Source organism: Primulina eburnea, chromosome 18 (assembly GCF_022965805.1).
Source record: "Primulina eburnea isolate SZY01 chromosome 18, ASM2296580v1, whole genome shotgun sequence".
In the NCBI taxonomy this organism is placed as follows: Eukaryota; Viridiplantae; Streptophyta; class Magnoliopsida; order Lamiales; family Gesneriaceae; genus Primulina; species Primulina eburnea.
In genome coordinates, this window is record NC_133118.1 from 3,096,672 (window position 1) to 3,112,648 (window position 15,977).

Below are 15,977 nucleotides of genomic sequence, written 5' to 3' on the forward strand. Positions count from 1 at the left end.
ATAAATTTTAGTTCACCGATATTGTGATATTTTTTGGAAAATCATTTGATTATTTGTTTATTTCTTTTACGTTGAAATTTATCATTATTTCAAATAAGATCATATTGCGACTTCAAAAGAAATATTATTTTTTGAGATCAAAACCTATATCATGTAAGGTAACAAATTGAGTTTGACAGATTTATTTAAGCTTTGAAATCCATTGCCTTCCATGATTCACGTACAAAATGCTTCGGTGTCATGCTGTTGTAATTATATGAATGTTTAATATATTAGCTCAATATATTAATGATACACGCAACGCTAGTATTTGTTAAATACGAACAATTTGTATATAATTTTTTTTAAAAAAATTGATAATTATCTGCAAAAATTAACGATAAGTACATATGTGAAGTGTGTTTATTTTTATTCTGACAAGGAATTTAAAAGAAATTTGACATTCAATTTGTATAGAAAATTAACAATAAATCATCTCAAAAATCATAGCTATGATCGTTTTCAATAAATATCTATCTGTTTTTCAAGCGATAATTATTTTTATTTGGATGAGAAATTAAAAAAAAAAAGATACAATAATTTAATTTTGGATAGAAATTTGAATAAAAAATGTAAGGATATTTAATTTAATTTAATTTTGGATAGAAATTTGAACAAGAAATGTAAGGATATTTAATTTAATTTGTGATATAATTTTAAAATTATGTAGAACTAATATCACAAAAACTAATATTTTGATGTATTATTTTCTATACGCCTAGCATTTTTTTCTATGAATAAAGTTATTGACATTTTAATTTCATAAAGTTATTGACATTTTAATTTCGCAGTTACTACTGATAATTTTTGTTTCCATTTTTTTCATTTTGTTGAGCTATTTTCCTCGTTTATGTTGCTAACCTAGAGATAAGAGAATCATACACAGTTTGCCAAGAAATCCAGATTTCACATTTGACACGCTCTCGTGTCTAATATGTACATGTTTAATTTGAGTGAGTTTCATGTGAGACCGTCTCACGAATTTTAATATGTGAGACGGATTAACCCTACCCATATTCACAATAAAAAGTAATAATCTTAGCATAAAAAATAATTCTTTTTCATGGATAACCCAAATAAGAGACTCGTCTCACAAATATGACTCGTGAGACCGTCTCACAGAAGTTTTTGCCGCTTAATTTTTATGTACAAACAAATATGACAAAAACTTGTGTGAGACGGGCTCATGGGTCGTATTTTGTGAGATAGATTTCTTATTTGGGTCATTTATGAAAAAATATTACTTTTTATGCTAAGAGTATTACTTTCTATTGTGAATATCGGTAGGATTGATCTATATCACATATAAAGATTCGTGAAGCCGTCTCACAAACGACCTATTCAATAAATATATAATAGCAATAATTATAAAATAAGTATTCTACAAATTAGTTGGATATCTATATACTTAAATCTTGTAAAATTAACATGATGGAGTTCACTACTCGTGCTAACAAGAAAAAAAATCAAACCTTAATTTTCTATTACTAAGTTTTACTACTTTTATTATTAAAATATGAAGAAAAAAAATATTGATTTATCTTTGATTAGTGGGAATTTATGCTCCTAATTATGTAATAAGGATGGAATTGAAATACTATAAAACTATGAGGACTAATTTAAAGATAAAATCAATGTAGGGACTGAAATGAATTTACACCGAAATCGTGTTTCTCAATTCACCGAGATCTCTCTAGATTCGTTCGGAAGTATGACGATTCTAAGCTTTCCTTTGCGCTTATTTGCATTTTAGCCTCGCCGACTGCCTTTTTCGCTCTTCCTTCCCAAGCATTTACTCGGCTTCAAATTCCAGCGACTTCGGACGTATCGACTATTCTCAATCGTGTTTTCGACGAATTTAAGGTTCGATTTGATGGATTTCTCATGTAACTATTATTGAGTTGTTGATTTTTTTCCTTGAAATCCGTTATAATTGCAAACCCTAGAGGCAGATTCAAATGATTTGCTGCCTGTGAACTGATTGTTTACTTTTGTTGCCATCGGATGAATTTTACCTTGCTGTAAAATCAGAATGTGTGTTTTTGTTGAATCCTGTTGCTTGAATGCCTTCTTTAGCTTGTGTTTTGGCATTGAAATTGATTGTGAAAATCCCTGTTTCTTTGGTTTAGTTAACTTGATATTTGAATCGTTTTATGAATAAGGTATGCTAGCGGTACATTTAACTGTTTTGGATTTGGATAGGTTTGTGCAGTTTTTAATCTCCTTTCTTTTTATATTTTTGTAAAATTTGTCTTTGTAAGAAAATTTGGAAATTATAAGAACTTGTTAGTTTGTATTAATGCACTGCAGTTGGAACGGGGTTCTTGTATTTTTTTTGGTGCCTCGGGGTGATTTTACATTGGCAGATTAGCTTGTTTATTAGTTTTCATTATCTGATTGTATGATTCGTAAATGGAGGAAAGATAAAGATATAAGAGGAAACACTAAGAAGAAGAAAAAGAGCAGTCTGATCGCTAGGTTGATGCCAGAACTTTGAATAAATAAGATGATATATAAACTACACTTTTTCATGAGTTGATGAGAGGATGTTGTATACTTTCCTTCCGTGTATTGTCAAGATAGTGTCCTGGAACTTATCAGTTGTCACTATGGCATAGTTTCCCTTAGTTGCAAGATTGATTAATCTAAATCGATAAATGTAGAGATTACTGGGTCTCTGGTTTTTCCCTCCCTCTTAATGGTAATTTATCTTCTACACCTGAAAAGGTCCTGAGCATTTCATATGAATAGATGTGCTTTGTGAAATCTTTTCAAATTTGTTGGTTTCCTTCTTTCCCTGTCCTTTTTGCTTTGGTTGTTGGGGGGTTGTGGCCAGGATGCCCTGCCTTACACTACCAATTTTTTTGCACAGAAAATACTCTCTCTATCCTTATTGATGACTTTTGCCAACTTTTCCTCTTTTGGTTTCCTCGGCAGAACTGAATTCCGTGGATTTTTAAAGTGACTGGCTTTGGTTTATGTTCCATACCAGTGTGGTAGTTGACAGAACACACTTTTTGTGACAGAGTCGTGAGGTTCTTGTCAGTCGAAAAATCAATTGCCCTGGAGAAAAAGCAAACGAGTTTCCCATTTTGCAGTTTTTATATATGTTTAATTTAATGGATCTGGGAGTTTCATTGGCTTACTGTTTTATTCTTGATATTTCACATTCTTATGGCAGTCTTGCATGTTATTTATTTCGAATGTGTGGTATTGATTTGATTGTAGGTGCACCTTGCTCTTCATATTACATGGCAGATCAGCAGCTGCATGAGGGATCAAGTACGGGCAATGTCTCTGGCGGAAATTCTGAATCAATTGTTGAGCTCAATATTAAGACGTTGGATTCACAGATTTACAGCTTTGAAGTGGATAAGAATGTGAATTCTTGTTATATCTTGTCTCGGTTTTTTAGCTATGCAGCTCCATAAAAAGAAAGAAAAATCAATCTACGCTAGGCGTTTCTTGTGGCCTATCCTTTCCTTGCAATCTTTATGTTCAAAGATGCGTTTCTCTGTATAGACATTTTGAATTTGTTTCTACAAACGGAAAAGAACTTGACACTTCTGCATCAGAGACCAGAGTTTGTTAATGGATTTTACTCGAAACCTCTTCATCTTTTTTTAGATACATGATTTTCCATTAGTTCATGGTTACCTTGTAGAAATTAAATACAAATATAAATGAAGTACTTTGGATGTTTATAAAATGCAAATATAAACAAAGCACTTTGGAAATTGTATGAATACAAATGTATATAATGCACTTTGGAGGATCTATATTTTAAAATGATTTTTGCTTTTTCTCTTTCTTTTTCTTGTTAAGTATGTTCATATTGTTATTAGACGAAGCATTTTGTCTTGTCTATTAACTTTTTCTTAATTGTCGTCTAACAACCTGTATTTCTACTTGATCTCAGATAGGAATATTAGCGTTCAAGGAGAAAATAGCAGGTCAAAGTGGTGTCCCTGTTGGGCAGCAACGTCTCATTTTTAGGGGCAAAGTCTTGAAAGATGGTCACCTTCTTTCTGAATACAGTATCCTGTGGGTTGTGACATTATTTCCTTTGTCTAGTGGAACTTTAATTTTGTTATGGGCTAATGATATCTTGGAAGGCTTGATTGACTTTACTTTATCTTTCCATTTATTATATCTTCGTGGCGCCATCCATAACAATGTAATAGATGTTGAAAATGGGGATACCTTACATCTAGTTGAAAGGCAGCCACAGCCTTCTCTTGGATCTGGCACTGGAGAGGCAACACCAAGTAATGTCGGTAGCAGAGGTAGTAACACGAGTTCATCGTTAATAAGTTTGACCTGTTCTATATGTGGCTGGGGATAGTCTTTTTTTTTCCAGTTTCCATCTCTGTTTCATTTTGTGGTTTGCAGGACAGGATTCTGCTGCTGGTGGATCACGCGGTCGTATTGGGCAAATCGCTCATAGTGTAGTATTAGGGACTGTAAATGTTGGGGATTCTGGGGAAGCTGTTGTACCAGATATAAGTCGGGTCCGTCGTTTGGTTTTGCTTGAATGCTACATACATTATTTTCTTAAAATTTAAATTAAACCATGTCAGTTTAGCATCTTTTATCACAAATTTTACTCTTGCATATTCTATAGGTCATTGGGGCAGTGTTGAATTCAATCGGAATAGGCAACCTTGCATCAGGAATGCAACCTAATGTCCAGGTAGTAGGTCTTTTGCTTTGTAAGTACTGCTGCAGAGTTGTGTGTGTACCAAATACTGAATTTCCTTGATGAGTCTATTGTTATTCCACTTCTAGGAATTTTTTTTAGATTTGTCATATGATGGTAGCTGTGTGGTCCCTATTGCTGTGCATTCTCAAAATAGAGTAAATGTAATCTACTTGAACTTTTCTGTTTCTGACATCTCTAGCCATATGTACGCATGAGTTTATTGCCTTACATTTGTTGTTGGCAAGTGTAATTTTTCACATTCAAAGTATTTTAGTAAGTGTTGAATCTTTTCTTTTATTCAGTTTTTATTTTTGTCTCTCATTTCTTGTTACTGAATTTTATGCGTGGATTTTATGTGTGTTCATAAATATCTCAAGTCAAAGCATTGTATTTTCAGATTCTTAGATGAGAGAAGTAATGGACAGCAACATATGATTTTCCTTGAGCCAAGACACTCTGCTGGCTTTTGGTTGGAATTTCTAGACGAGAAATTTTGTAGCTACGTTTTTTAAAGTTACTGTGCTAAGGATTTTTTTTAAGGTGATTTCATGTTTTGTCATTTGATGGCGTTTCTTGTAGACGAACAAAGCCTCTCCAATTCTAACCTGGACCTTTCTGTTAATTCGCACCGCATCCTGACTTCCCCAGCCGTTACTATCCAATAAATACTCACCTTTCTTTTGGATAAAACTGAATTGCCTTCTATCTTGTGAAACTGTAATGTTTGTGTTGCCCCTTTGTCGGGGATGATTGTTTTCATTCTGCTGACAGTATGTATTACAATTTTTTTGATGGCTGATATGATGTATTCATTCTTACTGGCTGTGGTTCAAATTTATACAAGGATTTATGATGCGTATTATGGATGTAGATTGGATATAATATCTGTCTGGCTTTGTCTGAAAATGATAATATTGAAGATTGAATACCAAGGAAAAAAAGCTATCCAATCATTTGTTTATCCAATGTTATGGTAAATGTTATACAATCCATGCTTAATAACATGGACGTTTGTTTAAAAGGAAAATGGAATGTCAATTTGATTAGCTATTTGAATTGATGCCATTGTTTTCGCCTCCTGTTTCCCGTTGTGTCGATTTTTTCTATCCTTTGAGTTCTTAAACATTTAGCGAGCTAACGGCAGTCATTTCTTAGGTTCAAGCATCGCAAGGAAATGAAACAGAAGGATCACAGGCTAATGGTGGAAGTCAAAGTCGGGGTGGGAATCAGTCTGTCCCTTGGCAATCCATGAACGGCCATTCCAATGCTATGCCAATTCCATTAGGGGCTATGATTGCAGTTCCATCACTTAACATGGTAGAAAAAGATTGTTTTTTTGGCCTAAGCTTTCTATAAGTTTTACTATGTGTTAATCAATTTTTTTGTTGGGTTTTCGGTTTTCCACACTAGCCAATTCCTGATTCACTGAATACTCTTACCGAATATATGAACCGAATGGGTTTGGCTTTATCTCAAAATGGTAATAGTTTATAATTTTTTTATTATGTGTTCTCTTGAAATTTCACTTACTAATACTTCTATCTCTTACTTTAGCTGATCAACACAACCAATCTTCTGCTGCTACCAGTGATTTACCCACCATCGAATTACCTACAAATGCTCGTGGTGTACCCACTGTTGAGGCCCTGAGCATTGTTCTACGACATGCCCAGCGTCTTCTTAATGACCATGCTGTTGCAGCATTAGCTGTATGTACCCTAATGAGATTGTACTTTCCTATATCTTGACTATGTTTTTCTTGTAAGTTGATTTGTTGGTTATTGTAAGACTTATTCTTTACCTTGACTATGTTTTTCTTGTAAGTTGATTTGTTGGTTATTGTAAGACTTATTCTTTACCGAAAGGCGTTCTTAAGCTTTCCTTCCTTACTTTTATGCTACAAGTGACAGAACTTTCTTAAAGCCCCATGTCCTGGGTTCAGTTGGGTATCCTACTTGACAACTATTTTACTAAGTTAAAAAATGTTACCCTGGTCCACAGTTTTACAAACTTCTACATATGGCTTTAGATGAGGAATTCCTTAGTTTGCAAGTTTAGTTACAGCTATCAGGTCTTCTTAATATTTGTTAGCCTTATATGCAGTGAAAAAACAGTTTTGACCTTCTTACAAAGAAATTATTTCCTATGTAGTCTTACATTACTTTCTGAGTACTTTTGTAATCTGCCGCAATAATGTAGCGTTCTGCTGGGCGCGTAGAACAAGAGGGGGCATCCTCAGATCCTACAGTGAGAGGGCAAATTCAGACAGAATTAATGCGGTTAGGTGTTGCTATGCAACACTTGGGTTCACTTTTTCTAGAATTGGGAAGGACAATTTTGACTCTTCGCATGGGACAATCTGAGGTATGTCCTGTTCCCTGATCTCAACAGCTGGACATTTTTTGATGGTTAACCATCGATCTTCCTGTGCTCATGCAGGCTGAATCTTTTGTAAATGCTGGGCCTGCTGTTTATATATCTCCCTCAGGACCAAACCCAATCATGGTTCAGGTTTGTGATTTGAACAGTCTTGTTCACAATTTTAATTTGTAGCTCACATGTTCCATAAAATGTTGCTTATTTTCCAGAACATGCATCTGTGCTGGAGAATTTTCTGTTGTCAAACTAGATTAATCAGGCTTGGTGCTTAACTTGAATAAAATTTTAAAATGTATATGATTCTAATTCCATGGAATTTTTTTCCCATTCTTTGACTTTTTCCGCATTCTATACAAGAAAGTACAGGATACTGAAATCTTCCTGAATATTATTTTGGGTAAAAATAATTTTGTAAAGCAGGAACTGTCTATTTATAGGTGCTACTTTCCGTAGAATTTTTTTTTTATTCTATTTCATTCTCTTTTGTTGGTATTTGATTATTAATGCAAGCAGATGTGATCTTATGTTCATTTGCAGCCATTTCCTCTTCAAACCAGCCCCCTTTTTGGTGGCCCGACCAGTGTTGCTTCAAATCCAGTGGCCATGGGTCCAGTTGGAGTTGGTAACGCTCCAAGGAATGTAAATATTCATATTCATACTGGTACGGGGCGTTTAAGATATGTATTGTATCAACCATTTTTTGTTCGGATGAAACACTCACATTTGACAATTCACTCATAATCAGGAGCATCACTGGTGCCTATGGTTTCTCCAGATAACAGAGAAGGTTCACAAGGAGAACGTGCTAGTGGATCAGATTCTGGTCCAGCACGCATTCTGTCTGGGCTGAATGTCGGTGCAACTGCTGTTCCTTCGCTGCCTGCTGTGGTTCCGAGTACTGGTCCCATACAACTTGGTGTTGGTGTTTCACAGCCTCCTGAGTCTAATTCAGCTGTTGTAGCTGAAATAAATGCTCAAGTAAGAAATTTAGTTGCTAACATGCGCAGCCAGATCCATGCTCCTTTAGGTGAGCATTCCTTTTGGTGCCAATACATTATTCTGTAATATGTGATGTACTCTGAAATCTTTTGTATTTGATGGGGGTCAATCAGATGGTTTGAGTGGTCAAAGACAACCTGTTGATTCTGGTGCTAGAAATGATGATATGGCTGGTAGGGGAGTTGGTGATGCTGGTCAAACTTTGCCCCATGAGATGAGTGATCAGAAGGTTGGTCTATCTTGGGGAATGGGAAAGATTAGTTTTTTTCATTCCAAGGATGATGTGCTGACCTTTTTTGAATTGTCAGGCACAACCTGAATTCCACCAGCCCCATACTACGGAGTTGCTAAGCTCCAATGATGAGCCTTCCTCCAGCGCTAAGGAGAGCTCCCATAACCCGTCTTGTACATCAGAACATGCTGAAAACCTTGAGGGTCCTACAAGATCCAATCATGGCAATGATAATATTGTTGGTTCTGCAGGTGTTCCCCTTGGATTGGGTCTGGGAGGACTCCAGCCTAAGGTACTTTTTGCCATTTTGATAACGGTTTTGGTATTGTTGGGGGAGAGGCCATATTTAGAATGGTTTTGCATATGTATAATCCGAATCGTGTGACTTGCTGGTTGAAGACTCTGGACAATTTGTCACAAGGTTTTTCTCATTGTCATGCATTACATTCTTAGGAAATTATGCACTACTTTATGTTACCTATCTCCAAATCCTTGGTTGATTTATTTAAATATTATTATCTATTAATTTTTTCATTATGGTATTTGGTTCCCCATCATCATTTAGTTATGGCACAATGGACAATTTATAATTTATTCAACGTCACTGTCTTTGTGGGGCATGTGTAATATATTTTTCGTTGCGTTGTGCTTGTATCTGATGATTACATTGTCTAAACGAGTTGTAGAGGCGAGATAGGCAAAGGGGGCAAGCAAAGAACAGTACTGGTGCAACTGCTTCTGATCAGAACCAGCAATCAAGAGCAGTTGGACAACAGGTTTTGCAATCTCTGGCTTCACTTCCAACTAGGAGAAACGAGAACATTTCTGCACCTGGGCAATCACCTGACCATTCCAGTGGGGTCATAGGTAGTTTGTCTACAGCAAGAGAAAGTGCTGATGGCCCAGTTGATGTAGCCAACACAATGTCTGAGGTTCTTCAAAGCCCTGCGTTAGACGGGTTATTGGCTGGAGTGTCACGACAAACTGGGATTGGTTCCCCTGATATGATGAGAAATATGTTACAGCAGTTAACTCAAAATCCTGCTATGAGGAATACAATGAATCAGATTGCTCAACAGATTGACAGCCACGATCTCGGAAACATGTTTGCTGGTATGGGTGGAGGACAAGGTGGTGGGATTGATTTGGCAAGTATGATGCAACAAATGATGCCTATTGTTTCTCAAGCACTTGGAGGCGTTTCATCTGCATCTCAGCGGAGCTTTGTCACAGAACCGGTTTTATCGGAGAGTAGGTCGAGAAGGGATATGACACCCAATAGAATCAATACTCAGGTTTGAATCAAAATGATCTTGACTATCATCTGATTTTTATGTCAAAACTTGGATAAGTTAGAGGACACATTTTCTGAAACTAGTTAATTATCCGCGCTACTTGCATGCCAATTAAAGTATGTCATTTACCTTCAAACCTTTTTATGTGTTTGGAATCATTGTAGTTTTAATTCCCTAGACTTGATTATCAGTTTTTTTTATTTGAAGTTATTGCTTGTTTTGGCCTTAGTAAAATATAAAAATAGTGTAAATGTGATTTCTTGGAGAGATTCTTTCATTCCGGTAGTTGATTTTGGAAATTCTTTTGACGGACAAGGTATATATTTCTTAAATTTTATCCGCAGATCGATATCCAACAAGTAGTTCAGACACTTGAAAACCCGAGTTCTCCTGAAGAAATTTTCCGCTCTCTGGCTGGTACTGTTGTGGGCGTTTTTGGTGATACCACTGCTGGTGAAAGTATTATAAACGATGTCTGCAGTCAAGAAGGGCTTGTGCAGGTTAGCCAACTGTCTCTTACTATTTAGGACAACTATTAGTCTATTGATTTTACATACTTCTGAGACATGTAAATTCGTATGCGTGAAACCGCCAACTGAAATAGAAAATAATCAATTGATATTTCACCCTCGTATATGTCCTCGAATAATTTCAACGCTAGATATTTTGATTTACGATCGCTCTCTTCCTGGTGATATTTCACAGGAGTTTGTTGAGATGCTCCGCCGTGATGTTTCTGGGAGACTCGAGGATGACAAGTGATTGTTTGGACACAGGTTTTTTTGGGGGTTTTATTTCGACATACGGTGTGCTGCTTGGTACTTTAAAAAGGTTGGTTTTCCTGGATTTCTTATCGCCTCTGTCCTTGATTCTTGCATTTTAGTGTGCTATGTGATTGGAAAACTGAATGTTTGTAAAATTCATATTTGAATCTAGCTCTACAGATGTACTACTGCCTCAAATTTTGGAAATTGGCTTCCATATCTTTACTGCTGCATTTGATTGTTGGAAATGAGAAGGTTGAAATTAATTTGTGATTTTTTTTGTAATTTTTAATGTTATTCTAAAATGATTAAAGACTAGTTTTCCGGGGGTGGATGAAGTCCAATCCACCAATTGACTGAAATACGAAAATCACCACAAAAAGTTCATAAAAGTATGAAGGAATTGTTCCAAAATGCTATCGGGATATCGAGCATTTAAAATTACTAATTTTGGCTTAAATTCGTTTTTGTTAATGTTCTTTTATATTTTTGATCGATAAATAAAATCGTATTACACGATTAAAAAATAAAAGATATAAGCAACTGGGGTGCTCCCCTCGCCCGCTGTCTCTCTCAATATACACCGTCTTTTTGGCTCAATATTCGACGGGTTGGAAAAGTTGATTTTTGTTAACAAGATATCCTTAAAATCATATATTAGTATACTTAAAAAAATGTTGTCAAATATTTTATAAAATTATATTGCGTGACTGAAAAAATCGAGTATATATTTGATTACCAAATAATATAATAAAAAAATACCCAACGCTTATATCTATATTTTTTTTACTAAATATGAGTGAATATATTTTTTAAAAAATACCAAATCTTCCAAAATTGTCCTCACAAATTTGGAGATAATGGTACATAGAGTAGGTTTTTTGTGAGACAGTCTCATGAATCTTTATCTGTGATACGGATCAATCTTACTGATATTCACAATAAAAAGTAATACTCTTAACACAAAGAGTAATATTTTTTCATGAATGACCCAAATAAGAGATGCGTCTCACAAAATACGATCCGTGAGACTATTTCACACAAGTTTTTGCCCATCGCATAGTAACATTTTTTGACGTTAATTTTTTTTTTGTTAAACGAAATAAAAAATATTTTTATATTAGAAGCGATGTGTTAATTTAATAAACCAAAGTATGAATAAAAATAAATTAATATATTATTGAAATACTGGCACCAACACTTTAAGAATTTAGGTATTTATATGTTGTGTTCAAGTGCTGGGGGAAACGGAAAAAACCACTTCTAGGGGTGAGATATTCAATGAGTGACGGTGCATTGACATGGGCTAGGGCTCATATTGAACCATCCTAACGACCCATAACAAATAGTGGTATATGGGTATGGGGTGATGCCTATGTTGGTTCAGCCTAATGGCCCATGATCGTTACAAACAACTAAGGGTAAAGCCATTTTGTGAAGAGAGAGGACAACACTACCACGGAGTCTCTCGCCGCATTATTAGCCACATAGATAAAGGAAGTTGCTGAAGTCTCTATAATAATTCTTAGGGGACCCGATTACCTACTTCTGGGGAGAGAGTCCTTAGAATAGTTCCAACGCATGTGGGTTGATTTGGCATCTCTTCTGTCTTCAGAGTGACTTTTCTCAAGCCCGTAGCATGTTCAATAGTCCTATAGAACACGAAAAGTGTCAAAAACCTCACCTCTCGCAAAGGAAAAAAATTACTAAAATGATCAGCTTCGACAATACGTGGACGCTAGCTTCCCGGAATTGAATGATCGATGTGGGGTTAGGGGAGTTATTGCAACCATGACGGTCAAATGGTGGAGGCATTTAGACGAGTAATCACTAATCCAAGCTCAATAGTTATTGAACTCCTAGCAATTCAAGAAGGCCTCCAGATTGTCAAGAATAGAGGTTTCAATTGTGTGAGTATATATTCTGATTCACTCTTGGCAGTGTAAGCTGCCCGAAACCAATTGGTGAGTTGAGTTATATGGTATCATGCACTTCATATATACAAAAGTTGTAGGGACTTGGACGATAACTCTTTTTATTAAATCATCATTGGGATTAAATAGATCAATTAAATAATCTAGGTCGATTTTTTTTAAAAAAAGTTGAACACTTCATAAACAAGTGTACAAAATACTACAACAAGTTATGCTCCATGTTATTCAATTTACAAATCAGTTCAATATCTACAACCTGATCAAACATACAACACTTGTCAAAATAAAGTCATAACAACTAGCATTTATCAAATACACTTCAAGTGTTGAATAACCAGTTCTACATTTAAGCCCAGATCACCAGTCTAATCTCGATCTTTCATGTTGTGGCGCTCCAAACCTCGCCACGTAATCATACAACATGTGACGTCATATGCATAAAAATTTTCTTTTCGACGAAGTAATAATATAATGCATATATGACAAAATAGTGCAATCACCACACTATCTACGTCAGTGTAGCAGAAACAGTATAATAAATACACACATACAACTCAAATAAGACAATGAATCATACTGTCTCTATTTACTATTAACTACAGGACTGTTTGACTAGACACACCTAGTCCTTCACCACTATCATGTCTCACGCATAGTCCTGTAACCTGCCCAATAGAAACAGCCCTCAAAAGGTGAGCATACACAACAATCATCGTCAAAATACACAACAGTTATATTATCAACAATATAAAATATAACTGGAATGATAACAGAAATACCCCCTTTGTTGTCTCTGAACAATCAAGCCAACAACAACCTCAACAACATCACAATGCAACAAAAACATCGACAATATGTCGCACCCCAACACCAGCGACAACAATATCGTCGAACGAACAACAACATCGACGATACGTCGCACTCCAACTCCGACGACAGCAATATCGTTGAACGAACAACATCAACGTGACAACACCAACGAGAAGTTTCCCAACAACGATAATCAACAATATCAACAATTATAAACAACAACAAATATAATATCAAATCACCCAATTCCGGTGATTTATCATCGTTCAACGCAATAGTATTCATCAACACTAAACAATAACAACATATGCTCGCACGTCAACACGTACCTGATAATCGAGTATATAAATAATCTGTCTATTTATTTGATCCCGAGGCTTGTGATGTATCTAAATAATTCAACAATAATTATCAGATCATTGTCACCGTATCAACACAATCATAATAGCCTCAATATACCACATCAAATAGCCCAACAACAATGAATTCAATAAAATTATAAAGCTCGATTATAAATTCTTATCGTTCAACAATTAATATTCCTGTGTATTTTATTTCACAATACTCAAATCAAATACACCCTAATTAATTAACTTCAAATAATATGCTATTTTACAACATCCGTCAAATTACGAAAACTTTATATCAACGTGTAGCCTATTCTTCGTAGACTCCAAATATATAATCAGAATTAATAAGAGCTGACAAACAACTCACCAATTTCAATTCAACGATTAAAAATCCCTAATTATAATAATTTAGGAATAATTCAAAATAACCCACTATAATCTTCTCTACTTCGTTAAAATAATACACTATTCAACAATCTTCAATTTCAGTATGATTTAACAATTTATCGGATTTATTCCAGAAATCGACGAATTTCAAACATCACCAAAAATATAAAATTTATACCTTAAATCGAAGACCTCGTGTCAACAATCCTAAAAATGAAGTCGGTTCGTCGATTGGATAAACCGATAAGTCGCAAAATTGAAAAGAAAAAATCAGAACTTTCTTTGCTTCTCTCACCTCGTGTCTCTGTTGCTTTCTTTGTTCTTGCGGTGGACCGATTCAATTTTTAATTTTTTTAACACCGGTATATCCCTTTGGACCAGTCAAACAATCAAATTTGTCAAAACCCAAAACATGGAACTTCTATATCTTTGAGTTTCTACGTCATATCCAAATTTCAAATCATTTGGACTTCATATGACCAAACTATGTCATATTTTTCTCTTTAAAAATCGTTAATTATTTATTAATCTCATATTACTAAATCAACTAATTGAAATATTTACTTTAGGCATTACACATGTTCTTCTCGACCCTGATCCTATTCCACTGTTGTCATGCACACATACAAACACAACAACAGTCGGATAACTCCGGTGAGAGACATGCATTTCATATAAGCGTATACAAAAGCATAAAACATTTGTCAAACAACATATATCATAATCTACGAAAACATAAATCGATACAAATCTTTAAGTTAAATTCTTTAACTTTTAACCTTTGACTTGACTCTTTAACTATATCGAGTATCTACAATAGGAGTCGATCTTCTCCTAAGCGCATCGATATAAACCAAACGTCCAGTGACTTGCCACTTCTACCAAAGACTCTTTCACGATATCTATCTTCTATTCTATGCCTTTCTATAAATCAATAGAACAAGCACATTAATCTCAAGAATTTCAAACACATCAAAACAATAACAATTTAGTATGTTGTTTTGGGAACTCAAGTTAAATCTTACTCGAGTTATCATATTTCTCTCTTTAAAAATCGTTAGTTACTTAGTAATCTCATATTACTAAATAAACTACTTGTGATATTTACTTCAGGCATTATATTTCTACCCCACTTAAATGAATTTCGACCCCGAAATTAATCAACAACAGTAATAAAATGCATAAATAACATATATGTCACACCATCAGAGTAAGTAGGGGTAGAGCTCCCTCATATGCCGCTCTGTCTCCCAAGTGGCCTCTTCGACATCTCTATGTTCCCACGTAACCTTCACAATCGGTATAAGCTTACTACGAAGCTTACGTTCAGATCGATCCAAAGTACAAACTCGTCTCTCAACATAAGACACGTCAGAATCTAACTGAACCTCAGAAATATCCAACACATGTGAAGGGTCAGGCTCATACTTCCACAACATCGACACATGAAACACATCATGAATACCAGATAAAGATGGAGGTAGAGCCAATCGATAAGCCAAAGTGCCTATCCGTCGTAATATCTCATACGAGCCAACATATCTCGGTGCCAACTTTCCTTTCATGTCAAATCGCACCTGCTGAAACTCTAAAGGTCTTCGTCTTTTATTGGCATATGCGGCCTGTCTATCTCGAGCTGCTTTCAATCGTTGTTGTATCAACTTTACTTTATGTTCCATCTCATGAATCATATCAAGACCTGTGACTGCAGCTCGATCAACATCATCCCAGTATAACGGAGATATACAACGTCTCCCATACAATGCCTCAAATAGAGCCATCTGAATACTACTATGATAACTATTGTTATACGCAAACTCTACCAATGGAATAGATGTTTGCCAAACAGATTTAAAATCCATAACATAAGAACGCAACATATCCTCCAGCGTCTGGATAGTACGTTCAGTCTGACCATCTGTCTGAGGATGATAAGCTGTATTCAATCTCAACTCTGTCCCCATCGCAGTCTGCAATCCTTCCCAAAAATGAGAAGTAAATCGAGGATCTCTATCAGATATAATAGACACTGGAATCCCATGCAATCGTACAATCTCTCGTATATACAACTGTGCCATCCTCAAAT

At 35.3% G+C, this 15,977-nt stretch overlaps 2 protein-coding genes across 4 annotated transcripts; one reads left to right on the forward strand and one right to left on the reverse strand.

Annotated features, from left to right (window-relative positions):
* Positions 1-1,745: 1,745 nt before the first annotated feature.
* LOC140819036 (uncharacterized) lies at positions 1,746-10,683 on the forward strand. 3 transcript variants are annotated; one of them, XM_073179042.1, is made up of 18 exons: positions 1,746-1,902; positions 3,268-3,419; positions 3,959-4,076; positions 4,224-4,325; positions 4,432-4,550; positions 4,664-4,735; positions 5,897-6,058; positions 6,152-6,221; positions 6,296-6,450; positions 6,941-7,105; positions 7,181-7,252; positions 7,658-7,781; positions 7,866-8,147; positions 8,233-8,348; positions 8,428-8,643; positions 9,038-9,646; positions 9,991-10,146; positions 10,352-10,683. In XM_073179042.1, the coding sequence occupies exons 2-18, from the start codon at positions 3,291-3,293 to the stop codon at positions 10,406-10,408; spliced, it is 2,724 nt and encodes a 907-aa protein (XP_073035143.1). In that variant the 5' UTR covers positions 1,746-1,902; positions 3,268-3,290; the 3' UTR covers positions 10,409-10,683. The 3 variants fall into 3 exon arrangements, with proteins under 3 accessions (XP_073035143.1, XP_073035145.1, XP_073035144.1); XM_073179044.1 differs by having other exon boundaries at positions 8,302-8,348; XM_073179043.1 differs by having other exon boundaries at positions 4,664-4,732.
* Positions 10,684-15,096: 4,413 nt separating this feature from the next.
* Positions 15,097-15,672, reverse strand: LOC140820187 (uncharacterized). Its single transcript, XM_073180512.1, has one exon. The coding sequence runs from the start codon at positions 15,670-15,672 to the stop codon at positions 15,097-15,099; it is 576 nt and encodes a 191-aa protein (XP_073036613.1).
* Positions 15,673-15,977: the final 305 nt, after the last annotated feature.